Here is a 27,568-nt window from a genome sequence, read left to right as displayed (position 1 = left end):
TAACATGATGGCATTACAATGATTTAAAATTAGAATTGATGCTAATTTGCCGCTATTAAATGATCAAGAGTAATTCCTCGTTGAAACTGATTGTAATTTTCTCTTTTCTTCTTCATTGCTTTTTTTGCGAATAAAAACTTCCCAGTAAACAATAATGTGGCCAAAAAGAATAAATTAAATCTTATTTTTTTTAAGCTGTTTCAATTAATTTTGCACTGAAGCTCAACCTTGTAAAATTCATCAACAATTTTAAATAAGTTTTGAATGATTAAATTCAATCCAAAGGTGGAGCTTTAGTGCAGATTTACTTTGAATTAAATTTAATCAAAATTTGTACTTTTTTTTTTAACAAAAAAAATATCTCAAAAGGTGTGTACTACCTACAATAATAAATCTATGTTACATATCACACAATTATGTTTACTGGGAATAAAAATTTTACTAAAAAATAAAATATTAGGATATTATTGGAGCATAAAGGGACTGGACATTTTCGCTATTATATATTTTAAATAAATAAATATTTCGCATTTAGACGTCATTAAGATAAAAAAAACTCAATATATGTGAATAAATAGCGTTTGCACAAGAGACTTGACTTCACCTTCTTGTTCGTTTGAACGGAGATGTCTGTCGGTTCGGTCACTACTAAAGGCTCAGAACTGTGTGCGATGATACGATCAGAGATTCCTGCATGGGAAAGGGATTCTGGTGGGAAGAATTCAGGAGGATTGTCAAGGATGGGAGTGTGTGTGGGACTAGGAGGTGGAGTTTGGGTGATGTTAGTAGTAGATTCCAATTGGATTGGGTGTTGTTCACTCTCATGTGCTGTCTCCGGGTAATCACCAGTACTTTCAATGCTCAGATATGTGCTTTCCCCTCTCCATTTGCCACCGTTGGGGATATCCCAATGACCCTTTGTCTCCCTCGTAATGGACCCATGTGCATCTACATTAACTACCAGTGGTTCTTGGGAATCTGACAAACGACCCTTATCCTCATCATCATCATCATCATCGTCGTCCTTGCCCTCCTTTGCAACTTCATCAACCTCAACATCAACTACTTGCTTAGGTCGTTCCCTACTCAAGAGTGTCTGCCACAGGCATTCAGCATCAGACAACAAAGGAATCCCCACAATTGGAGACAAATCTTCCAGTATATTACGTCTCAGTACCAATTCAGGATCAACAACATCCACCTGAGGAGCTTTCTGTGAAATTACAAATGCTTCCTCAGCATCATCATAGAGATACTTATTAGGCCAGAAATCTGTCTCAAAATGTACATTAACTCGCGACACTTCAACTGGAACACTTTCTTTCGCTGGTGGTAAAACATCATGTGAAATCTCCTCAATCACTGAAATTGTCTCTTTAACTGGACAAGTGTCTGGTTTAGTCTCTGTTTCGGAAGGTTCTTCCTCATCTGAGAAAGTCATTTCTTCAACAATCATCCAATCATCCGAAGTTTCATCAAGCGGAAGTCCCGCATAAACCTTCTTCTCTTCCAAAATTTGAATTTGCTCCTGTATCTGTTTTTCTTCTACCGGTTTTGGAACAAATTCTTTCGCATCTGCTGAGAGATTTGACTCTTTCGTGTCTTTTGGTAAATGAGCCAATCTTTCTTGTTCCAGGAATTTATCCAACATCTTTGAATCACCAATTTCGATTTCAACAACAGATTGAGATCTTTCAACCAAAATGTCTGGTTGAATTTCCACCTCAGGCAATTTTTCTTCCAACTTTTCAACTTCTTTTGGTTTTTCTTCCACAGGTAAAGTTGCTGCAACTTCAATTTCCCCAACAGAGCGATCATTTTCTTTACTCGAAACATTTTGGGGGATTTCTGGCTCATCGTCTGAGAATGTCATCTCTTCCACGTCCATCCAAGCATCGGAAGTGTCGTCAAGAGGAAGTCCTGCATACGCTGGTTTCGATGGTGCTTCAGCCACTGGAGCTTCAGCAACAGCAGGAATTTCTTGGACTTCAGTCGCTTTTTCAGATTCTATTATTTTTTCCGATTCTACTTCCTTTTGTGGAATTTCCTCAACGGCTTCCTTTGGAATAATTTCAAGAGAAGTGTCTGATGGAGATGATTGTTCGATGATTTCAATCTCTTCAGGTAAATCAATCACTTCCTCTGTTATGTGCTCCTTCCCGTCAATTATTTCAATATGTTGAATGATTTTCTTCCCAGATCTAATCACTTGCTCAGTCACATTCTCAACCGTTTCATATTCTTCACCTTCAGGCAAATAGTCCTCCAAGGAAAAGTTCTCATCTCCAGAAACTTCAATTTCAACTGGCTCCTCAATCACTTCCTCCCTCACTTCTTCTTTCCCATCAACAATTACCACGTGACGAATGATCCTCTTTCGAATGATTGTGATTACTTTAGTTTCTCTCACGATCGTCTCAATTTTAGATCCATCATCATTGACTGTCTCTGTCACGGTGACTTCTTCCTTCACAGAGGGTGGTTGAATTTCCACATCAATCTTCTCATCAGGAACAATTTCCGATGGAATTAAAGCTTCGACAATTTCCTTTACAGGTTCAACTTCTTTTACTTCCCTAATTTCAATTTCTGGTTCAAGAATAGGAATTTCCTCACCAACAACTTCCACTTCAACGGGCTCTTCAATCACCTCTTCAGTAATATTTTCCTTTCCATTAACTATCGTCACGTGCCTAATTATTCTCTTTCTAATGATCGTAATTGTGCGTTTAATCTGTTCAACTACTGATTCAGTTTGAGTTTCTGTAGGAGTTTGAATTATTTCTTCAACCTGTAGGTCAGAATCTTTTTGTTCAGGTTGAATTTCAACAACTTTGGGATCTTCTAATGGAATTGCTTCTTGCGCTAATTCAATTTCTTCTGGGACATTTTCTGCTTTAACTTGTTTCTGAATCGTCTCAATTTTTATTTCTTCCTTTTGTGTTACCTCTGGGATTGGAACGTCTTGAAGAATTTCTTTTTCTTCCTGGGATTCTAATGGCAAATCTTGGATAATTTCCTTTTGAGGTTCTTGAATGAGTAATTCACTTTCAACTGAAGGACTTTCAACTTTTTTCTCAACATAAGAAATCACAATTTCTGGCTCCAAAATTGGAACTTCATCCCCTACAACTTCCACATCAACGGGCTCTTCAATGATCTCTTCAGTAACTTGTTCTTTACCATCAACGATCCTCACGTGGCGAATAATTTTCTTCCTAATTATTGTGATGATCTTTGTAATTTGTTGAGTTGTTGTTGATTTCTCTTGTGGTTTCTGTGTCTTGTAGAAATCTCTCTCTGCATCCAAAAATGCGTTGTAAGTTGCTGGATTAGCTAAATCAGCAACTTTCTTGTCTTCTTCCAATAGTGGTTTATCGTCTAGTTTTGGCACATCTTTATCTGGTTTTCCTGGAGATTCATCCTTAGACTTCTCGTTCTTTTTCTTATCTTTCTTGTTCTTCTTCTTTTTGGGCTTTTCTGAGTCTTCATTTGGAATTTGTGGAGCATCAGTCACAACAGTCGTGAGTAACTCCTCAGATTTGGTTTCTTTAGTTTCAACAATTGGTTCTGCTTCAATGGGAATTTCTGCAGATCCTGCAATCACAATTTCCGTGGCAACTTCCAATTTACCATCTGTTTTGGAAGTTTCCTCTGGTTCGGCAGATGATAATTTTTCACGAGAAAGTGGTTCTAGTTCTAGTTCTTTAACAACAATAATTTCGGGCTCCAAAACTGGAATTTCTCCACCAACAATTTCAATCTCAAAAGGTTCCTCAACAACTTCCTCATTAACTTGCTCTTTTCCATCAATAATTGTTATGTAGCGAATAATTTTCTTCCTTGTAATTGTTATCTTCTGTGTGATTTGTTCTGTGATTTTATCGGGTAATGACTGTGTTTCAGGAGGAATAGTTTGAGGAGATTCTTCAGTTCTTAACGAAGTAATTTCTTCAGTTTTCGGCGAAGGAATTTCTTCACTTTTTATGGGAGAAATTTCTCTTGTTGGTTCATCAGCAAAGAATGGTTCTTCATCTACTGGGGCAGATGGTGATTGATCAATTGTAACGATTTCAGGTTCCAAAATTGGAAGTTCATCTCCTGAAACTTCTACTTCAACAGGTTCCTCAACAATTTCTTCTTTAACACGTTCAACGCCATTTTCAACAATAATGTACCGAATAATTTTTTTACGAATTATTGTTACAATTCTAGTAACTTTAATCTCTTCTTCAGGTTGGATTTTCCCTTCAGGCGATTCTTGTTCTTCGGATTTTCTCAAATCAACCCAATCTTGTTCAAAACTCTCGGATGAAGGTTGTTTTTCTGGTTCCTTTTTGTTTTTCTTTGACTTTTTCTTTGACTTCTTTGAGGGTTTTTCTTCAGGTGTCTCCTCTTTTACTTCTTCCACAACTGAAGGGGTTTGCTGTGTAATTTCTTCAATCTTGATGGGTTCTTGAATAATTTCTTCAGATTTAATTTCTGGAGTTGCTGATTTTTTCTCTTTCTTCTTTCTTTGTTTTTCCTTCTTAGATTCAATTTTTTCAGGAATTAATTCTTCATGAGGTTTAGGCTCAGGTTCAGGTGATTTCTCAACATTAGCTTCAACACTTGGAGGAGATAAAATTATCCAATCATTGTCTTCAACTTTTTCAGCACTTGGAGACTTTTCTTCAGATAATTTTCCTTTTTTTGATTTCTTTTTCTGCTTCTTCTTTTCTTCTGCTTCCTTAGCAGGAGCTTTCTTTTCAGGCTTTTCTTTACCAACTCCACTAGGTAATTTCTTATCGTCAGAATCTGATGATGATTTAGCACTATCAGAACTACTTGCCTTCTCCTGCGGAACTTTTTCATGCGATACTGTTGGTTTAGTTTCTGGTGGTTTTGATGAGGAATCAAAGAGATTGGTAACAAAAGAACCTACAATACTAGCCCAAGATTTTGGTTGTTCTGGTTGAGAAGATATTTCTTCTTGTTTCGGTTGCTCAACAACTTTTGGGGGCTCTGAAGGAATATTTTCAGCAGGAATTTCAATTGTTTGAGGTTCTTCTGGGTGAGCAGAAGAAATTAATTTTTCTTGTTCAACAATTGCATCGTACCAACTGAAATTTTCATCATAATTAGGAACTTCTTGAGTCACTACCAGCTCTTTGATTTCTTCTCCTGGCTCCCTCTCTATTACTTGTTCCTCTGTTTGTGATATTTCTGAAGGAGTTTTGGGCGTAAAGAGACTATCATCCTCACTGGTTTCCTCCCTGGAAGGACGTTCAGGGCGCAATTTATGGGGAACTCTACCCCGTGGCAAATTTTCTGCAACAACTTCGGCATAAGTTTTATCACCAGGAAGACCCCATGCAGAAATGTGTTCAAATGATTTCTCTGAGGATGAATCCCTCAGTAATTCAGGTGAACTCGATTCAGCCTTGACCTCATCGGTGGATTTAATTTTCCCACGTTTTTCACGTTTCTGCTTTTTCTTCTCCTCAAATAGCATTTTCTCACGCAATTGCTCTTCAGGGGACTTCTTAGGCTCCTGTGGAATTGATTTTTCTTCCACCACCACAGAAGGTTTCTCATCAATCACCACCCCCATTGGTTGGTCAATTAATTCTTCAGCAATTTGCACCTCAGTCTCTGGTTCCTGTATTTCTTTCACTTCAATCGGCTGTTCTTGTAATTTTTCTTCCGTTGGTTTTGTTTTCACAAGAGGGACGAATTCCTTGGCATCTGCTGAGAGATTTGACTCTTTCGTGTCTTTTGGTAAATGAGCCAATCTTTCTTGTTCCAGGAATTTATCCAACATCTTTGAATCGCCAATTTCAATTTCAACAACAGATTGAGTTCTTTCAACTAAAATTTCTGGTTGAATTTCCACCTCAGGCAATTTTTCTTCCAACTTTTCAACTTCTTTTGGTTTTTCTTCCACAGGTAAAGTTGCTGCAACTTCAATTTCCCCAACAGAGCGATCATTTTCTTTACTCGAAACATTTTGGGGGATTTCTGGCTCATCATCTGAGAATGTCATCTCTTCCACATCCATCCAAGCATCGGAAGTGTCGTCAAGAGGAAGTCCTGCATACGCTGGTTTCGATGGTGCTTCAGCCACTGGAGCTTCAGCAACAGCAGGAATTTCTTGGACTTCAGTCGCTTTTTCAGATTCTATTATTTTTTCCGATTCTACTTCCTTTTGTGGAATTTCCTCAACGGCTTCCTTTGGAATAATTTCAAGAGAAGTGTCTGATGGAGATGATTGTTCGATGATTTCAATCTCTTTAGGTAAATCAATCACTTCCTCTGTTATGTGCTCCTTCCCGTCAATTATTTCAATATGCTGAATGATTTTCTTCCCAGATCTAATCACTTGTTCAGTCACATTCTCAACCGTTTCATATCCTTCACCTTCAGGCAAATAGTCCTCCAAGGAAAAGTTCTCATCTCCAGAAACTTCAATTTCAACTGGCTCCTCAATCACTTCCTCCCTCACTTCTTCCTTCCCATCAACAATTACCACGTGACGAATGATCCTCTTTCGAATGATTGTGATCACTTTAGTTTCTCTCACGATCGTCTCAGTTTTAGTTCCATCTTCATTGAGAGTCTCAGTCACTGTGACTTCTTCTTTCACAGAGGGTGGTTGAATTTCCACATCAATCTTCTCATCAGGAATTACTTCCGATGGAATTAAAGCTTCGACAATATCCTTGACTGGTTCAACTTCTTTTATTTCCCTAATTTCAATTTCTGGTTCAAGAATTGGAATTTCCTCACCAACAACTTCCACTTCAACGGGCTCTTCAATCACCTCTTCAGTAATATTTTCCTTTCCATTAACTATCGTCACGTGCCTAATTATTCTCTTTCTAATGATCGTAATTGTGCGTTTAATCTGTTCAACTACTGATTCAGTTTCAGTTTCTGTAGGAGTTTGAATTATTTCTTCAACCTGTAGGTCAGAATCTTTTTGTTCAGGTTGAGTTTCAACAACTTTGGGTTCTTCTAATGGAATTGCTTCTTGCGCTAATTCAATTTCTTCTGGAATAATTTCCTCAACTTTTTCTGATATATCATGAGCCTCTTTTTCAATTTCTTTGACAATTATTTCTGTTTCCACAACAGTTTCTTTAGTCTGAGGTTCAAGCCAAATTTCTTGTGATTCTGTTTTAATTTCTTCCAAAATCTCAATTTTATCTTCAGATGGTTTTATGTCTTTAATTACTTTTTCATCTTTAATTATTTCCGGTTCTTCTATTTTTTCTTTAATTACAAGTGTTTCCGATTCTGTGACATTTTTATCGGTTTCAGTTTCTGGTTTTGCATTTGAATCAATTAAGTCGACTTTTTCAGGAATTTTCTCTTCAATTATTTCAACGATTTCTTTCACTGGTTGATCTTCAATTTTTTCTGTGAAATCTTCCTTTGGTGCTATCTCAATTTTTTCCTCAACATAAGAAATCACAATTTCTGGCTCCAAAATTGGAACTTCATCCCCTACTACTTCCACTTCAACGGGCTCTTCAATGATCTCTTCAGTGATTTGTTCTTTTCCATCAACGATCTTTACGTGGCGAATAATTTTCTTTCTGATGATTGTGATGATCTTTGTAATTTGTTGAGTTGTTGTTTGTTTCTCTTGGGGCTTGTGTGTCTTGTAGAAATCTCTTTCAGCGTCCAAAAATGCATTGTAAGTCGCAGTGTTAGCTAAATCAGCCTGAAGATTCTGGAGATAAACGGAAATTTCTTCTTTTGCAGGTTTTACATCTTCCTTTTCAGGGATTTTCGGTTCAACGACTTCTTCTTCTTCAGTTGTTAAATCAATTATCTCAATTGGTTCATGAGATTTAGGAGCATGATCCACAACATCTCCCTCTTGAATTATCACAATTTCTGGCTTAAAATCGGGAATGTCTCCATCAACTACTTCAATTTCCATGGGTTCTCTAACAATTTCCTCAGTGACTTGTTCTTGTCCATTAATAATTTTAATTCGACGAATTATCTTCTCTCTCATAATCGTTACAATTTGAATGACTTTTTCTTGAGGTTGCTGAGAAGATTGACTGGGAAGAGATGCTTCTTCATCGTCGGAGAATGCAATTTCCGCATCCATCCAGTCATCGGAAGTGTCATCAAGAGGAAGTCCTGCATAAGCTGGTTTCGATGGTGCTTCAGCCACTGGAGCTTCAGCAACAACAGGAACCTCCTTCTCGGGAATCTGTTGGACTTCAGCAATCTTTTCGTTGATTTCTGGTTCTTCAGGTTTAGCAATCATAGGCTTTTCTTCCATCTGCTGCTGGATTGTTTCCTCAATTTGTGGTACTTGTTTCACTTCAATTTCCTCCATTGAACGATCATTTTCAGTAAAGCTTGATTCATTTGTTATATTAAGTGCTGCAGAATTATCCTTGACAATTGTTTCCGGTTCTTTTTCTTCAATCACAATGATCTCTTCTTCTTCATCTGTTTCTGGGACAGTAAAAGCAGTTTCTTCGATTTGTTTGGGAATGTTTTGTGCTGTATTCAAATAGAGGTAGTAATTTCTTTCAGCTTCACTGAAGGAAAGAACATCAAAGTGTGGTACTTCAAGAGGTGAAACTGTTGTCTTTTCATGCAAAACAGTATCTTGGATAATTTTCTCTGAAGATGGTTCAAATTCTTTTGCAATTTCTTCTACAATTTCAGTTTTTTCTTCACTCTTCTCGATGACTTTTACTACAGTCTCTTTAGGCTGTGCAATCTCCTCAGTAGGTGCCAATTTTTCTTCTTCAGCAATAGAGAGGAATTCCTCAACAATTTCGGGAAGTTTTTCAACAACTTCTTTAGTGGTAATCTCAATTGTTTGTTTGGTAGGTTCTTCACTTGCAATTTCCACTGTTTTAGAATTTTCAATGAAAATTGTTTCTCGTACCGTTTCAATTTCTTCTGGAATATTTTCTTCTTTAACTGGTTCCTGAATAAGCTCAATTTTTATTTCTTCTTTTTGTGTTACCTCTGGGATTGGAACGTCTTGAAGAACTTCTTTTTCTTCCTGGGATTCTAATGGCAAATCTTGGATGATTTCTTTTTCGGGTTCTTGAATGAGTAATTCACTTTCAACTGAAGGACTTTCGATCTTTTCCTCAATATAAGAAACTACAATTTCTGGTTCCAAAATTGGAACTTCATCCCCTACAACTTCCACATCAACGGGCTCTTCAATGATCTCTTCAGTCACTTGTTCCTTTCCATCAACGATCTTTACGTGGCGAATAATTTTCTTCCTGATTATTGTAATGATTTTTGTTATTTGTTGACTCAATGTTTGTTTCTCTTGTGGTTTTTGCGTCTTGTAGAATTCACGTTCTGCATCCAAAAATGCATTGTACGTTGTTGCATTAGCCAAGTCAGCGTGTACATTCTGTAGATTGATCAATTGATCTTTAACTGGCTGAGACTCCTCCCTATCGATCACCTCTGGCACCTCGACCTTTTCATCTTCAGCCAAATCGGCTGCCAATGTGAATTCTGCACATATCTCCGGGAATTCCACACTCATGAAGGGTACTGGATCTATAAAAATTTGCTGTGTCTCACGTTGTTCAATGTAGCTGGCTATTTCTGGTACACTTTCATTTTGGCCCACATCCAAATCCTCTTTCAGCTGACCCACATTTATTTTTGGCGCCATTCTCTCCCCGAGGAGATTTACATCTTCCGCCTCGCTACTTTGAGATGTCTCAGCGATCACCGTGACGATGTCGTCGAATTGTACGGATTTCTTTCTCTTCTCCGTTGGGCTGGTGGCATCTAGAACTATTGGCTCCAACTCCACTTGATCTTCACTGCCCGTAAATGCTTCAGGGTTGACCTTGTATGATTTAGTTACAATGAACTCTAAATTCGACGTACTTCCCTCTGTTTTCTCCTCATTATTCACATCGTCGAGTATTTTGGCGGATTCCACTTTAACTTCCTCAACAATATCACTCTCAATTTTCCCATTGGTTAGCTTATGAGGTATTTCGGGGACTTCAAAGAGAACTGATGGGGTTGTCTCTGTTAATTCAACAATTACATCCTCCACCTCTTCATTCTCACCGTATGGGATTCGCGATTTAATTATTTCCGGGGCATTTTGTTCAATTAGCATTATAATTTCGGCATCATAGATTGGCATTTCCTCCTGCGTCACTTTTATTTCAACAGGCTCATCAATGTGCTCCTCAATCACAGATTTCTTCCCATCCTTAATTACAATATTCCGAATCACATTCACTTTGTTCACCACAATTGTCCTTTCGACATTCTCCTCTGGGCTCTGGATTACAATATACTTCCACAGAGGCTTTTCCATATCCCCAGAAATAATTTCCGTTTGATATTCAGGATCATCTTCGGTTATTTCAACTTCTTCCGGGACTTCAATCACCTCCTCCGACACATGCTCTTTGCCATCAATTATTGTTACATTTCTTATCACCTTCGTCACGCGACGCGTAACTTTTCGTGTCACTTGTCTCACGACTGTTTGAATGATTGAAGCATCTTCACTTTCCTGTACATCCGGGAAAGCTTTTGAGAATTCCTGAAGATGATCCTTGTGCACGAGTGTCACAGAATCATCCCTAAATACTGGAATTTCTTCACCTGTTAATTCATATTCTGTTGGCTCTTCATCAATTTCCTCCGTCACCTGTTCCTGTCCATCAACTATTTTTATAGTTTTCTTCACGTGCTTCTTCTTCACGAAGACTTTCTTATTGTCCAAATCAACAATTGACTGTGTGACTGTTTTTTCTTCTGGTAAAATTGCGGGGAAATCTTCTGTTTCCTCTCCTTCTGGAATCGAATCCAATTGCTCATTATCCCATCTTATATCTTGCCCATCCGCTTGTGCAGGCGTTTCTGCATTTTCTTTTTCCACTGAATCGGAAGTTTGTAAATTTTCTTCAGTTTGGGGTGGATTCATTGGAGCTTCAATTGGTGCCTCTTTAATCATTTCTTCATTCATATTTACGGAATCTTCTGCAATTGGCTGCTCCACCACTTTTTCCACAAGAGAGATTTCTTTAATTTCTATTTCAATCTGTGTTGGATTTTCCAGAAATTTGTCAATCATTGTTGGTTCTTCTTCTTCTTCGTCGGATATTACAATTTCTGCATCCATCCATGCATCGGAAGTATCGTCAAGGGGAAGTCCTGCATAAGCTGGTTTAGATGGTGCTTCAACCACAGGAACTTCAGCAGGAATTTCTTTCTCAGACACATGTTGATCTTGCTGAACATTTTCAACAGATTCAATTTCTTTCTCTGGAATCTTCTCCTCAACAGTGTCCTTTGCAATAATTTCTGATTCTTTGGGTTCTTCAAGTTTCTCAACAATTGAACTTTCCCTCAATTCCTCCACAACAAATTGATCTTCAATTTTTGGTTCATTCAGAATTTCTGGAACTTCTGCAATTTTCACCTTTTTATCCTTCTTCCGTTTTGGTTTCTTTTTATCCTCAATACCTTCCTCTGGGTGTTTAAGAACACCTTCCTTGGGCATTTCAGGTAGAGGAGACACAGATTTTCTATCAGCAATTTCTGACTCAGATATTGGTTTAAATTCAATTTTCTCCTCAACGTACGACGTGACAATTTCAGGCTCAAGCATTGGTAATTCATCCCCAATAATTTCCACTTGAGCTGGTTCCTCAACAACCTCCTCTGTGACTTGCTCCTGTCCATCAACAATCCTCACATGTCGAATAATTTTCTTCTTTATTATTGTCACGAATTTCGTGATTTGTTCCGAGAGCCCTTCCACGGGTTCTTTGAGTTCCAACACTGATTTTTCCTCAACTTTCTTATCTTTTTTCTTCTTGGATTTCCCCTTCTCTCTCTGAGGTTTCTTGGGTTCTTCTGTGATTGTTTTTTCCTCATTTTCTGCATGTTTTATTTGTTCTGGTGCCTTTGTGAGCTCAGTAATTTCTTCAACTGTTTGCACTTCAATTTCCGGCTGTGTTGCATTATCAGTTGATTTCAAATAATTTTTATCAACAATTTCATTAGATTTCTGTGAATCATCCACTTGAACACTCGCGTGAGAACTTTCCGCGACGGGATCCATTGAAATACTGTCTTGAATGGGTTCACTTTGCGTCAATTTCTCCTCAACAAGCACAATTTCTGGCTCAAGGAAGGGGATTTCCTCCCCAGACACTTCCATTTCAACGGGCTCTTCAATCACCTCCTCAGTAACGTGCTCCTTGCCATCAATAATCGTAATGTGGCGAATGATCTTTTTGCGAATAATCGTAATGGTTCTTGTGATGTGTTCAACAACACCAATGGGTGGTTGCACTGCCAAATTGGTGTCATCAATCTTGGTGTTTTCCATCGTGGGAGTTTCCTCAATTGTGACAATCTCGGGATCTAGCGTGGGGGGCACGCCATCTCCCAATACTTCCACTTCTACTGGCTCCTCCACAACTTCCTCACTCACGTGCTGCCTACCGTCAACAATTGTAATGCGACGAATGATCTTTTTCCTTATAATTGTAATTTTTCTCATAATTAGCTGCTCTTCTGTTGTTGGTTGAACATCTTGAGTTTTCTTCTGTTTCTTGGATTTTTTTCGTGATGGTTTTTGTGGTTCTACTACAGATGATTGCTCCTCAGCAGAAATTTCCTCAATTGCCTTGATCCCTTCGGGTTTTTCTTGCAGAATTTCCGGTTGAGGAGATTCTTGATCAAGCTGCTGAGGCTTATCCTTGTAATCTTTCTTATTCCTTGATCGACTCTTTCTTTGGGGCTTCTTTTTCGCTGCATCATCCTTTTGTATTTCAGGACTAGAATCAGAATCGCTCTTCCTGGCAGCAGCACCCCTGTGCACGGGCACAGGTGCCACCAGATCTATTCGAGGCTTGTCATCTCTTCGTGTGACTGGGGTGTCATGAGAAGGAGACCACTTCGTTGTTTGCATCTCACTGGATGGCTGGAAACTCTTCTGTTCCACCTGATGCTTCCTCCTTGGTGGTCGTGGTGATGCTTCTCGTGGTGCCTCAATGGGTGCACTCTCCACAAATCCCACACTGTGTGGTGAATCACTAACTTCCAAACCTTTTAGCACATTGGCATAGGATGTATTACCGGGAGACCAAATTGGACTCCGCGAACGAGTACGTGGAACTGAACTCGTTGCACCGAGTAAGTCAACATTAACCGATGTTCCCACAATAATATTTGCCTCATCCACCACTCTATTTGGGGATCTCGATTGACGAGATTGTTCAGACACTTGTGTTTTCTGCACAACTATTTCTGGCACAATTTCCATTTGAGCATCATTCACCCCCTTTTCACTTTTCTTCATCTTCTCCTCCTCCACAACAACAACAACATTTGGCACTTGCTCAATAACGTCCACTTTTACCGGCTGTGACGGCATCACAGTAGCCGGCACAACTACCGGCACCTCAACTTCTTCACGTACTACCGGTGCAATTTCACGGGGATAAACATGCTGTGGCGGCGGTTGCTTTTGCGTACGTCCAAACAGGACATCAGCATACGTAGGTCTCGGTGCAGATTCCCATCCTACCACCACTGGTAAATTAATATAGGGGTCCAGTTGGCGTATCAGCGTGATGAAAGAGTCAATTTTGTGTTGACTTCCTTCAATGGAGGTCCTCAGTGCCTATGTTGATGGCATAACACCATGTCAATTATTACAATCTTTCGGTAACATTGTGTTGATGTTGTTTTTTTATTTTATTTTAATATTAAATTTATATTTATTTTTTTTAAAGAGAGAGACAGAATGTTTTTGATGAGACGATTTTTTTTGAACTATCATAAAACATAAAATATGTAGGTAATAAAATATATAGCGAGAGAGAGAGAGACATTGTGAGACATTTGGGGTGATTTGCGAGAATAGCTAAAAAATGGTGATTTGCGAAGAGAATATTGCCTGCATCCCATTGAGAATAAAAAAAATTAATAAATAGCTGATTCCCGATGCATGATTATACGAACAAGAAACACAGAGGAAAAGCATCGAGTTTTGATATAAGAAATGATTCTTTATTATCTTCTTTTGTTCTTCACTTAAAAGAAAGATAACTTTTTTGGCGATTTTTTTTTTTGGTTCAAAAAAGTGCTACACATATAAATTTTTTTAAAGATAATTATTTGGATAAATTTATATAAAAAAGAGAGAACATTTATTTGAATAAAAAGGAAATTTAAAAAAAAAGAGAGAGACTAGAGCATAAATTAAAAAAAGTGAATAAAAACATGATAATAATATAAGAATAAAAATTAAACTAAAAGCTAAGTATCAAGAAGCATTTCAGTATCTGGTGTTCCACGCTGAATCAGTAGCTTTATGCGTTCATTGCGGGCACTAAGCTTTACTTGGACAGATTTTATACGTTCCCGACATGCCTAGAGACACCCATTTTATTTTTTATTTAATGCATTTGTTGCATTTATTTGTTCAGAAACACCCAAAACCAAATGAGAGTGTTAAGTTTATTTATTTTGTTTTTATATTAGTAAGTGTGAGGGCATGGGGTGGGTGGACAGAGGAAGAATTAAGACATAGAGAGACCCAGAATATATCACCGTTTACACAATAACACGTAGGTCATTCGATGTAAATTAATTAAATGATTTTTCAATCATTTGCATATTTTAATTTTTTCGAAAGGTTCGGGAATGATGTGATTGAGAGAGAAGGATACACGTGTAACAAAAATACAAAAAATAAATAAACATAAATAAAAATTCTAAAAATACAAAAAGAATGCGATAAGAAAAACCTATGTGTCTTGTGTGTAAAAGTGTTTTACTTTAGCCCATAAAAATAATGTAAATTCCACTCAATTATACTTTGTGAAGATAAAGCTTTTAGAGAGATTTTTCTTATTTAAACTACGCCATGTGTGTTGCTTAATTGCAATGCATTTCCATCACCAATGTGCAAAATATTGCATTGATATTTTAGGATTTTCATGAAAATGATGAAGAATGGAATTTGATTCATTTTGGATATTTTTTTTCTTTAAGTTTGAAAGTGTTCTAGAAAGGATTTATTTATAAGATTTTATTTTTTGAATCAATTTTTGTATCTTTTTTTTTCTTTATAAGCTTCGAATTTCTTTTATTATTTTCTATTAAGTTTCCTTTCAGAAAACACTCTCCAACATTAAAAATGAATTTGATTTAAAAGAAATTCTTCAATACAAAATGGATTAAAGTACATTACAGAGATTTCTACACAAATAATTTAAATTTTAATGCATTATTTACTTTTTAATTGATCCAAAAAATCATTTACAACTAAATAAATTAATCCACTTTGTATTAAAATATATGAAAAATATGTAAAAGCGTCGTTTTGATGAAAAAAGGGAAACAGAACTTTTAAAGAAAAGATTTTTTTAACACAAAAATTCAAATATCAATTTTCCATTCAAAACTCTTCGCACGATCTTTGTTTCAAAAAGGCATTACAATGAACTAGTCACGTGCCATTTGCAATAAAATAATGAAATATTAAAAATAAATTAAATATAATAAAATAAAAATTCATACTCTGCGTGTAGTTGTGAATTTTTGTGATTCATATAGAATTATTAGGTAAAAATATTCAAGAGATTTTTTTTCAAACGATTTCTGATGAGAAAATGGTTCAATGATGTTTAGGGGTGTGATGTGGTATGTAAAAAAAAAACTGAAAAAGAGAGGGAATGTGCAAACTCACCTGTTCCTCTGCGGCTGCACGATCGCGTTCATGTGCCAAATAGCTGGGTGATAGGATGTGACGCAGTTGTTGCTCTTCGTGAATAACTTTCTGCCGTAGCGTCTGAATGTTTTGCTGATACAAATCAATTTGATTAAGTGTCTCCTCAATTTGACGCGTACGCTGGCGTATTAGATCACGTAGTTCATCCAACTGGGTCACAATCTCCGTGGCACCTTCGAGGATTCTTGAGTCAACATTGGGGAGTTCACGGAAATGCACCTGCAGAGGAGCAAAAGAAAGAGAAAAAAACGTAATGTTAATTGAGAAATCACCTGCAAAATTCTCCTCTTTGTATTACTTGAAGTTTCTCGATGGACATGTGAATTTTGGTCTTTTGCGTTGAAATATCCGCTAAAGTCTTCTCATGAATCCCCAATTGATCACGCAGTGGTTTCTTTCGTTGCTGCGGTGACTCAAGTTGACTCTTTGTCTTCTCAATCCATCCACGGACCTCCTTGAGCTTTCGCTCACACTGTTCCCACTCTTCGCATGTTTCCTGCAACAGTCCATTTCTCTCCAGCAGTCTTCCCTCAACAACAGCCTTTGAATCCTCAGCCTCTTGCAACTTATCCCGGAGCTCACCGACTGTCGTCAACTCTGAGATTTGCTCCAATTCACGATCCATTTCGCTGAGATTTTTATTAATTGGCTTCACACTCTTCACTGCAACCGCATAGTCGGCCGCCTTTTGGCGCACCTGCTGCAGGGTAACAATGTCCAATGGTTCCGAGAGGAAGTAACCCTTCTCCTTGACCCAATCCATAACTTGTTGGTACAAATGCAAAAATCTCGACCACCCATCCAATGTATTCTCAACTTGCTTCCGCTTATCCGCCAGCAGGGCACCAATTTGATCCAGTTGCTTCGCCAGCTGATCCACAGTCGCCTCAATGACTGCCTTCTCCTCACCACTTTGACTATGATCAATTATCACTTGGCCATTTTTGCGCACATAGTTGAGTCTATCGCCGACTAGAACATGTTCCTGATTTAATTTCTGCAGAATATCCTTAAATTGTGCTGGCTCAAGGCCGTGATTGTTAATTTTATCCTCAGCCCCCTGAATCCATTTTTGTATCTCATCCACATTCGTCAGATACTCCGAACGCACAGTGCGGGCCTTCTTAAAGTCCCTCATCTTATCCTCCATTGCTTCGTGCACCTGCTCAAGCATGAGCTCCAATGCAGTTAGCTCCTGCGCAATATCAGTTGGGACGAAGTTTTGTGAATTTGTATAATTATCCCGTAAATTCCTTATGAACTTCTTCACTTCGCTATCCTTCTCACTCAATGTCTTTCTCAAATCTCGCAAATTATTCTCAGTCTGCTCGAGATTCTCCCCAAAGACATAAAATTCCACCACGCGACTCTTGAGCTCCCTCAGTTGATTCTGCAAATCGACTGTATTCAAAAATTGCCTCTTTATCCACTCGAGAGCTTCCTTATTCTTATTAACACGATCCTTTATTTGTTTGTGAAGTCTGAAATGAGATTGAGAAAAAGAAAGAAAAAAACATAAATTTGCTCCTTCTTTTTTAAACTTGAAATTTATATTTGCTTCCAAAGATACAAAAAAAGTGTTTGTCGAAGAGAACAAAACGTGCGCTTTTCCGTGCGATCTTCACAGAACTCAAGTGAAATTTTCAGCGAAGAAAATCTGACGTAATGCGTAAAATTGTCTGTGCAGATCTCACAATCTATAAATACACAAAATCATCTTTTCAACCTTCCCCTCCACTCTAAAACTAATTTTCTTTCAATAGATTATTGATGTTAAGACAAAATTGCAAAAGAATTTGATTTTTTTTCTTATCGCATTCTTGAGCAACATTTCGAGGAATTCATTGATATACACCCTTTCAATATCAAAGATCATAAAAATATAAAGAGTTTCACTTTCAATCCCTTTACAAAGATAAAAAATAAATATATATACCGGCGCACGGAAGAGAAGTCATGTCGCGCGCGCAAAAAAACTTCATATTTTAATCCCATTTAATACGCCCCCCATCGTAAATCCTTAAACCCCCAAGAAAGAGTGAAGAAATATCTCCTGGCCGCATGAGGAAAGTGAACAAAAATAGACACAACACGATAAAGTAATAAATTTATGCCACAAATTCCATTAGATAGAACTTCTTCATAAAAATATTTTCCCCTTTGGAGGTCGCGCGAGCTAACCATAAGCAAAAAAAAAGAATGATAATTATGTAATTTTGAAGAATATATAAATATTTATGTGGGGCACCTGACTTAAAACGACTTTAGTACACAGATTTTGCAAACACTTTCACTTGCGCGTTGCTCTCTCTCAGAAATTATCAAAAATCCTTGAATCTGCTATCCTTTTGCTTTCAACGTGCTGCTCGTTGTAATTTCCAGCCATCCAGTGTGATTGACGAATACGTTATGATTGAGGCAAAAAGTTCTTCCTCATGTGCCTCACCTCATCGGCACGAAAATCATCGTCACCGAATCGTTTTGGTTTGGTATGAGCAACATATGAAAAGATCTTTATTTTAAATATCTATTCGACTTCTTCTTTCCTTCTTTCACATCTTTAATTGTGGCTGCAGACTTTATTAATAGATTCCCCACCAAAACACCGCGTTTTTTTGCGTGTAAAGATCGCACACACATTTTGTGCGCGCCCTCCGCGTGAATCTCAACGCGTGAGCAAAAAGAAATGACTCAAAGTACGAATTTTCGCACAGAATGAATTCTAATTTATTGAATTCTCTCGTTTAAACAGCTGTGTGACTCACAAAGTATTGAGGAAAAGAAGCTATCAAGAGATTTTACAGGGTGTGCAAAAGTTTTCATCTTTGAGCTTTTAAAGAATTTTCTTTTCAAAAGCTTAAGATTAATTTTAAAAAGTTTCTTTAATTGAATGTTTCGATTATTATGGTAAATTTTTGCATGAAAAGGAAAGAACTTTTAAAACCAAGTTTTGGTTAATTTGCAGGTCAGAAAAAGAGCATAAGATTGTGAAGATTTAGAGCAAACATTGAGATCTTTTCAATTTATTTTTTGAGGCCATAAAAATTTTTATTTATCCAACATTTGAGGTCAAATGGATTGTATCAAAATTTACAAAATCGCAAAATATTTTAAAGATTTTTTTATGACTTTGAAAGCATTTTGTAATATTGCGAAATACGAAGAATAAAATTCCTCTTTGAAAGAATCCTCAAATTCTCAATAAGATTTAAGAGATTCATTGCAAAAAAACTGAATTAATCAACTATTTTTGATTAATTAAACATGAATGAATAAACTTCCACAAAAAAAACTAATTTAGATAATTGAAATCAGTTGAAAATGTATTTAAAAATAAAACTACCTATTAAAAACTTAAGTAAACTTCCGGCTTTAAATTCTTTCCACCATCGAACAAAATGCGAAAAATATGATTCTTACATAAGGTAGCGAGGTTCAAACTCTTCTCAAGTCCGAATGAAAAAAAAAAGAATTAAAGAGAAAAATTTGAGAGAAGTGAGACATTCCACCCGAGAAATGTGATCATCGACAATTGATTTTTGTTCGCCTTCTGTCTATTTGTTTTTCTGAGAATGAGGAGCCCACAGAGTGTGGGGCTGTTGGAGATTTCAGTGGCAAATCGTCATTCTGTTTTAGCATCACCGTAAATATTGACTTTGAAGATGGCGATTCACTTTCAGCATTTTTTTTTTCATCGCGTTTCTTTACTTCTTTTGCCTCATACTCGTCGCACATAAATTGAAATTTGCATGAGATCATAGCCAATTTTTGCGCACACCGTGCCACCAAATGCTCACCACACTGTGTTCCATGGCTAAATAATTAATGTTTTTTGTAAGAAAAAAAATTAACGTCAAAATAACTCACGTTTTATGCGTCTCATTCAGTGTCTTCACCGTGTCCTCGACACTCTTTGCACACGCAGGATTGACCCTATGCAGCAAGTCAAGTACAGTGTCCGCCAATTCACCCAAGTCTTCACACAACGGACGACAATTGTCAATTTTTACTGCGAGATCCTGCAATGTGGTAAAGGGAGAGAGAAAATAAAATATTAATCAAATGTAAAAGAACCTTTTAATGCATCACCACACACACATGTTGTGAGAATTGTGCTCAAAAACTAATTATTCCGCACTGAATGGATCGTTAAATTTCCAATTAAAGGCATAAGAAAAAGTGAAACAAGTCCGTCTATGGTGTTTTCTTCTCACCTGAAGCGTTGCTTCGCTATCCTCGAGTTGCTTCCTCGATCGTACAACAGGATCGAGGAGCTTACATTGCTCCCCAATATGTGTCAGCTGTGACTCAAGGGTGTGCGCCTTCTTATCCAATTGCTCCCAATTTTCCAAAAGTGTCCCAATAAATTCCTTTCGGCGTCTCAAATCCACAATCAAATTATTCCAATTCTCATTAATTTTACTCTGTTGCCGTTCAATCTTCTCCAAATTGTCTGCATCGGCAAATCTTTTGATTATTTGTGCCTTCTCATTCAGGGCATCAACATCCACGGATTTTGCCTGCAAAAAACCAAAATTAACTTATTGGCGATATCGCGAAAGGAAAAACAAACTTCTCTCTTTCTGTGAGATAAGATTATTCCATATAAATGAGAAATCTACAGAATGTCCAATTATTTCAACCACAATAAATTACAATCTTCCAATCGATTCCTTCCTCTCTCTCTGTCAGCAAAACTCTTGGCTAGAAAATTTTATTCTAACAATGCTAAAAGAAAACTTCAATATTGATATAAAAAAAATCTTTATACAGTATTTACACGCGTTTCTTCTACACAACGTTTTTTGGCAAATTGCCGGTTGCTACTAAACTCTTTTCGTGACTGTGGCAGAGCCCACAAACCGACTGGCCTCATGCGAGTGTTCTTTACAGATACACTCAAGTCCACATAAAAAAAATGCTCAAGTGTGTGACCAAAACATAAAATCGAATGAATTCATTTTCAACAACCATTCTCGCGACAACTCGCGTAATCACTTTCAGATGAGTTTCAATTCAACTTTGTATTAACCCTGAGGTGGGATTGTTGACGCGATGTTTTATTACGCTTCGAGATTTAGTTGGAAATTTTGAGATTGTTTAATTTTCTTATTTATTATTCTTCATTTTTATGGCTTTTAGTTTATTTATTGTTGAATTTTAATTGCAGTGGAGACGCCTGGTGGGTACAAAGCGCCTCCATCTAGACATTTTTACATCATTGTTTACTTTTGAGTGAGTAAACAAAAAACTCGTGATTTTCACACACACAAAAATGTAATGTCAACTAATAAATAATAAATTTTCTTCCTTAGAAAAGTTTTGAAAAATTAAACATTTCGGTTATATTGAAAGAAAACTTAAATCTCAAAAATCGATTTATTACAAAAAAAAAGTAAAATGTAGACAATGTGTCCAACTCTAAACGGTCAAGTATTTTATTTATCACAAAAGGGGAATATACAATAAAAAAAAACTCATACATATTTGTACAAAATGTGCTACACATAAAAAGATCCAACCACTTCAGCACAGTGAAGGTGAAGACACAGCGATGACATCATAGATTATTTTCGCTTCATGGAAATAATAAATTATCATTTCTCGAATAAGTTCTCCCGACAAGACGTTAAACCATATTTTTTTTCTCTTTTTAGCCTCTACGCATTTTTGCCGTTTTATTGCAGTTCAAAAGGCAAAAGAAATCTTCTGTTTTTTCCTCCCTAATTGACACCCCTTAAAAAAAAAACATTTTTTATGATCCCGCATGAAAAATTAATCAAAGAAATTCACCTTCATGGAGCTCTTCGTGCCATCGTAATCAACGTGATTTAAATAAAATACTTTTTTAGAGTTACAAATTGTAAAGTGAATCTGGCAAGTCTGCGGAAACATGAGCGGAATAGTTAATGGCCGGAACTAATTGTGTGGTGGTGGTACTACCTATACTATTCTACCTCTTTTGAAAATCCAATAGGAAGCATGTTTAAGACGCACCCAAGAAGGGGTCAAGGTGAAGAGCACTTGGCTTTTTTTTGTGGTGCAAGATTACATCCTAAAAAAAGATTTTTGCTTTCTTCACTTTGTCCATTTATATTCTGTAATCACTTGTTAGGTAATTTTGCCGAAACGAACACACACAAAAACCCGCGATTAGCTTTTTTTGCACAAAGTTTATGAAAATATTTTTAAATTCGCGTGTAAAAATCCCTGTGGCGGGCTTGAAGGAAAGGCGCGTATTTTATAAATTGGAACAAGAGACGTTTTATTAATAACAACGCGGTTCAAGCTTATAAAATTTCTCTCCAAATAATGATAAGAAATAACCCACAAATAACCCATTGATTGCGCCGTAGTGTTGTAAAGAATTTATCTCCCCGCAGAGATATTGAGAAAGATTCGAAAATTCCTTTTGAGGGCGAATAATTAATTCGATTTTAGTACGTTCTTTGTTATTTTTTTTTATTTTAAAGATATTCTTTTTCATTTGATTTTTTTTAAAAATATTTAAGAGTTTTTTTTAGTTATAATTCAGTTAAGAAGGTAAATGTTTTTATTTTCTTAACACGTTAAGGGCTGGAGTAATTATATTCGCCGCGTAAAAAATTCACTAGCGTAGAAAAATATTACCCAGCTGGCTAGACTAATACTTACAATCCTTTCAACTTTTCAGTGATTTTTGATTACAAAATAGATTTTATTTTTTAAGGTAAAATATTCATAAAGAAAATAATTTTTACGTTACTAAATATTAAAAATTTTATGATAAAAAATCAAATATTTGTTTGCCGAATAGGATGTCAAACAAATGTTATGCAATAATTTTTTACAGCGTATTAAAACGATAACTGATGGGAAAAGACCCGCTTACCTTAATTCATAGTAATTTACTGCGTAGTTCATATTTTTATACATTGTTTAAAATGTCATGGAATGTTATAAAAAATACTTAGCTGAGAAATTTCTGATCATTTTTAAAACTCATTTACATACAGCGTAGAAATAAATTTCTATGGGAAAATATCATTTTTAAACATTACATGAAAAAAAATATTCTTTGTTTTTTTAATATCAATGAACACGTCAAAAGATTGTCGACATTGTATAGTACAGCCGGGTAATTTTTTACGTCAAGAATGACTTTGTCTTACAATCATTTTGTACACGATATTTAACGGTTTTTATGTTGAAATAAAAACCCTCACAATTCCCATTTTTATACGCCGTAAAAATATCTTAAAATGTTTGACAATTACCCGGCTGACAAGGTTTAGGGAATTTTTTACGTGTGGCGTAAAAAAAATCATTTTCAACGTACACATATATCTCAACATGTTAAGGAATTTTAAAATTTTCCATCCTCACAATTTCATTTAATTTAAAAAAATAATAAATTTTTACTTGAATGTTTCGTTTAATTCTTATATAACAATGACTTCATTCGTCGATAAATTGAATCATTATATTTGCAAGCATCACCGGCTGTTTATTTTATTAGCAATTTTAATTCAAATTCATCCACATTGATACACCCACATTTCCCGTATATGCGGTGTGCAAAGGAATAACAACAAATACAACGTTAATTCATTGAGAGAACGCAAACACTGCCGGCTGAATCGATTGAAAGATACATAAAAGTCAATCATAACGCGTCCAGTTATTAAAGTTGGTATACCACAACGCGGATGGGTCTGTCTATGCGTTGTAATTTAATTTGTGAGCAGAATTAGTAGGCAAAGTTGATTTTTTATGAAATTCATCAATATGAAAGATAAAAATGTTCATATCTAAAGTTCTATAAGACCTACAGAAATTTCTTGACTAGTTATGGAAAGGTATTGAAATAAGCTATAATCTGACATATATTTCGATACATTTCAAGGTCACCTCCAGAACACAAAATGGCGGATTTTTGTTTCACCAAAACAGTTTTTTGCACTTTTTGTCTTGAAGGAATGGTTCTAAAGGTTTCTGATGTTCTAGAAAGTTGTAGAGTTTTGCAAAACCTTTAATTTGATACCAAGTTGAGCCAAATCGGACAGACCGTTCAAAAGATATGGCTATTAGAACTTTTCAAATTCAAGAATTTTTCAAATGGCCATATCTTCTAAACGGCGACATAGATTTTCTTCATTTTCGGGCTGATGAAAGATATTAAGTCAGGCTACAACATATCAAAAATTCAAGGAAATCTAAGATGGGGATTCGGAGATATTGCCCCTTAAAGTTAGGCAATTTTTGTTTTTGATTTTAGTGCCTCTTGCGGCCATTTTTGGAACTTGAAATGTTTTAGACAGTTGTAGGGATTCTCAATACCTTTCATTTGATACCAAGATGGTCAAAATCGGTCAAGCCGTTCTCGAGATATATCGAAAAAACACTTTTTGCTTTAGGCCGCCATATTTGCTAAACCGCTTGACCGATTTTCAAGTATGGTTTGTTTATGAAAACATCTCACTGAGCTCTACAACATACTAAAATTTCAGACCTCTAGCTATAAGGGAACTGGTTGACAGTAGTTCAAAATGGCGGACGGCGGCCATCTTGGATTTTGAAAATGCCAAAAAATGAAATTTTACACCCACATTTCTATAGAAAACTTCAAACCAGAAGTCTCTATCTGTTACTGTTCTCGAGTTATAAGGCAAAGTTTGGCGCACCGGCAGGACGGCAGGACGGCAGGCCGGCCGGATCAAAAATTTTCCACCACCATTTTCGTAATGTGGGATGTCTAAAACGTGCTCATACCAAGTTTGAGCCCGATCTGAGGTGGTCGGTTTTTCCGATGATTACAATACTTGGTATGCCACGATTGTGGTATACCAACTAATAGGAGAAGTAATAAATAATGTGGTGAATGTAATGAAATTCTATTAATAGGAGACTCACCTGTACATCATTTAGCGCATGGTTGACTTTCTGCAGAATAAAATTGAGCGCCCCCAAATTCTCCACACTCTCTTCAGGCAATTTGGATCTCTCAATGAGATTATTCACTTTCTCATAGCACTCACAGTACTCCTTCCACAACTTCAAATTATCCTCCAGGTGATTCTGATGCGACTTGGCGGCACTCACGGTGTTCTTGAAGACCTGCTTGTGATGCTGCAGCTCCTTGGAGAGATCATTCTGCTCTGAGTTGTTGAGCGATGGCCAAATCTTGTCGGCGGCTTCTTGTATTTGCACCGTCACCAAGTCCGTCATCATGGGCTCAGTGGCAAAGAAGAGCTTGTGCTCCTCCAGATCACCGACGATATTCTCAAAATTAATGCCGTGCTTGCTGTTCTGCAGACGAACCTCAACTTCCTCCAGCCAACTGTTGAGCTTCGACACGAGCAGCAGGTAGTCGAGTCGGTGCTTTTTGTTATTCTGCAGATACTCCTCGCGATCGTTCAATTCCGCTGGCAGTGTCGTGAGCAGCATACGACTCTCCGACAGCATTTCCAGCAGAGATCCCGGCAATCCCATCTCATTGCGTGCTGCGTCGTTAATCTTTTGAATTTCATCAAGGTGCTTCTCAACTTTCTTCCGGAGCATGTGATGATTTTGAATTTCTCTCTCGACGCAATTTGGATCTCTATTGAGGAGTGGTCGAGACTTCACGAGTGTCTCATTCTGATGCAACCAATCCAGCAGTGCGCTGAGATCTGCTTGCATCTTCTTATGCTCCGCCAGGGTATTCTCGTGCTTCTGCTTTTGACTCTCAATCAACTTCCGCAAGTTCTGTAGCTGCATCTTTAGCGATTGCAGCTGTTCCGTGATGCTGTTGCGATCTGCTGCTGTCCCTTCGGATGCGATTTTATTGCCTTTGTCCGCAGCTGACGCCAGGATTGCCTCACACTCCTGAATCTTCAGTATAACACCATCATATTGGGCAATTTTGTCTTCAATTGAATCACCGGATTTCTCAATATCCGTCACAACGGCTGTATACTTCTTAATGAAGGTTATTATCTCATTAACAAGGGCGATAAATTGCTCACGGAGTAGGAGGAGTTGTCGCAGACGAGCTAGTTGATCTTCAATCAGCTGAATGGTATCATCTTGCTGCGTTATAACGGTCTGAAGTTCAGGGAGATTTTCAACTTGAATCTCCCCAATTTTCGCCTTGCTATCCTTTAGATCTGATAGGATTTTCTCATAGGACTGCAGGAGTTCCTGGACATCCTCAATCTTCCTCCCAACAGGCTTATTCAAATTCTTTATTTCAGCCTGAATGAGTCCCATAAATTGAATATAATCCGTAACTTTCTGCTTTGCCTCCAAATATTCCTTTATGTGCTTCTCCAGGAATTTCAGACGATCATCAATGAGGTTGGAAAGTTTATCATATCGCTCCCGGAGACTCCTCAATTGATCCGAAAGCTTCTGTTTGTCCGATGGTGTAAGTGTGGGATTTATTCTTGCAGCTTCTTCCGTGATATCAGCAATTTTCCCACGAATACCTTCAGATTCCCGCGCCAAATTTTTGTATCTTGCAAGTTGTTCCTCCAAAGTTGGCAAATTGGTTGTTCTTATGGGATTCGAGGTGCTAACTTCAGTCTCACTGAGCCAATTCATCACTCCCCGGAGATTATCTTCAAACTTCTGCCTATCAGGGATGAGGCCAGACAATTCATTAACTTTCTCCGCAACGATTTGTCTATTTGCATCGTAATCATCGCGAATTTGTTGAATTTTCTTTCCCATCAAGTCTTTTTCATGCTCTGGAGCTGATGCAAAGAGTGCAGCTGATTGTTTATTCAAATCACTCAGCACACCATCCTTGAACTCCTTCAATTCGCCCTCGTGCTTCTTGCATTGATGCAACTTTGCCTCAAGATCACCCACACTCAGGGGATTTTCGCTCTCAATAGCCGGCTTGTGGGCTTTCAGCCATTCACCTGCTTTCGCGAGATTCTCATCAATGGCCTTCCGGAGTTGAATCTCTTTGCCACATGTGCCAATTTCCGCCTTGAGGAGCTCCTTGAGCCTCTGCTCGTCTGCCTTCAAATTCTGAATCTCCGTCTGCAGCTGCAACACCACAATTGGCTCCAGTTCGGACTGGATATTGTTGAGTCTCTTCTCAAGTGTCTCAATAATCGGTTGCTTGCCCTCAGCCTGCTTCAGCTGATTCCTCATATGCGCCAATTTTGCATCGGCATTCTCACCCTTCTCCTCTGGGCTACTCAGCTCGGCAATTGAGGACTTTACCCAGTTGTGGCAATTATCAATGTCATTCTTGAGATTCTCCAAACCCTTATTCGTTGACTCAATCACCTGAATCTTCCTGTTGATCCTCTTGGAGATGTCGTTGAAACGCCTATCGATACCCTTAATTTGCTCCTCAACTTGCTGCGCATCGAGATTGCTGATCACTTCCACGGTCTTTGCAGCAATATCCTTGAATGCTGCCAACTTCCCAGGACCAGCTGATTCAAATTCTTCCTTAATCTTCTGAATTGTTGCCAGCTTTTGGTTGCAGCTCAACCCACTGCCGCTGTCGAGAACATCCATTCGTTGAATGAATTCATCAATCCAGCCGTGTGTTGCTTGAGTACACTTCCGGTACTCATCAATTACTCCCTGATCATCCTTCTTCTTCACAATTGCCGCCATTAGATCGTCCTCCAGCTTATCCAGACGCTCTTCAATCTTTGTTGTCTCATCATCACCTTCCACTAAAAGAAATTATTTTTTATTAATTTTTTTATCCTCCTTTAAAAATTCCTTTAAAAATTGAAATCAATAAAAGTTCAAAATCTCTTCAATAAATAGAGTTTTTCAAACTCGAATAACTTAGCAAAATTAATT

General features: G+C 37.3%; 2 protein-coding genes across 11 annotated transcripts in view; one reads left to right on the top strand and one right to left on the bottom strand.

Annotated features, from left to right (window-relative positions):
- Positions 1-27,568, top strand: part of LOC129790795 (glutaredoxin domain-containing cysteine-rich protein CG31559-like) — a 383,040-nt gene that overhangs the window by 223,561 nt on the left and 131,911 nt on the right. The gene's annotated exons all lie outside the window — the stretch shown is intronic.
- LOC129790783 (muscle-specific protein 300 kDa) overlaps positions 1-27,568 on the bottom strand; it is a 79,996-nt gene that overhangs the window by 15,792 nt on the left and 36,636 nt on the right. For 5 of the 9 annotated variants that reach the window (XM_055828494.1, XM_055828495.1, XM_055828497.1 and 2 more), the window contains 6 exons: positions 24,665-27,435; positions 19,987-20,292; positions 19,640-19,791; positions 16,071-17,253; positions 15,731-15,991; positions 605-13,657 (listed from right to left, as the gene is read on the bottom strand). In XM_055828494.1, coding sequence (XP_055684469.1) covers positions 605-13,657; positions 15,731-15,991; positions 16,071-17,253; positions 19,640-19,791; positions 19,987-20,292; positions 24,665-27,435 — 17,726 coding nt within the window. Of the gene's footprint in view, positions 1-604; positions 13,658-14,024; positions 14,410-15,730; positions 15,992-16,070; positions 17,254-19,639; positions 19,792-19,986; positions 20,293-24,664; positions 27,436-27,568 lie in introns of those variants that run through there. The other 4 variants (XM_055828501.1, XM_055828504.1, XM_055828498.1 and 1 more) reach the window with 2 other exon arrangements.

This window comes from Lutzomyia longipalpis, chromosome 2, assembly GCF_024334085.1.
Source record: "Lutzomyia longipalpis isolate SR_M1_2022 chromosome 2, ASM2433408v1".
In the NCBI taxonomy this organism is placed as follows: Eukaryota; Metazoa; Arthropoda; class Insecta; order Diptera; family Psychodidae; genus Lutzomyia; species Lutzomyia longipalpis.
The sequence above is the reverse complement of the archived record's forward strand: the minus strand, read 5'-3'. Positions and strand labels throughout refer to the sequence as shown.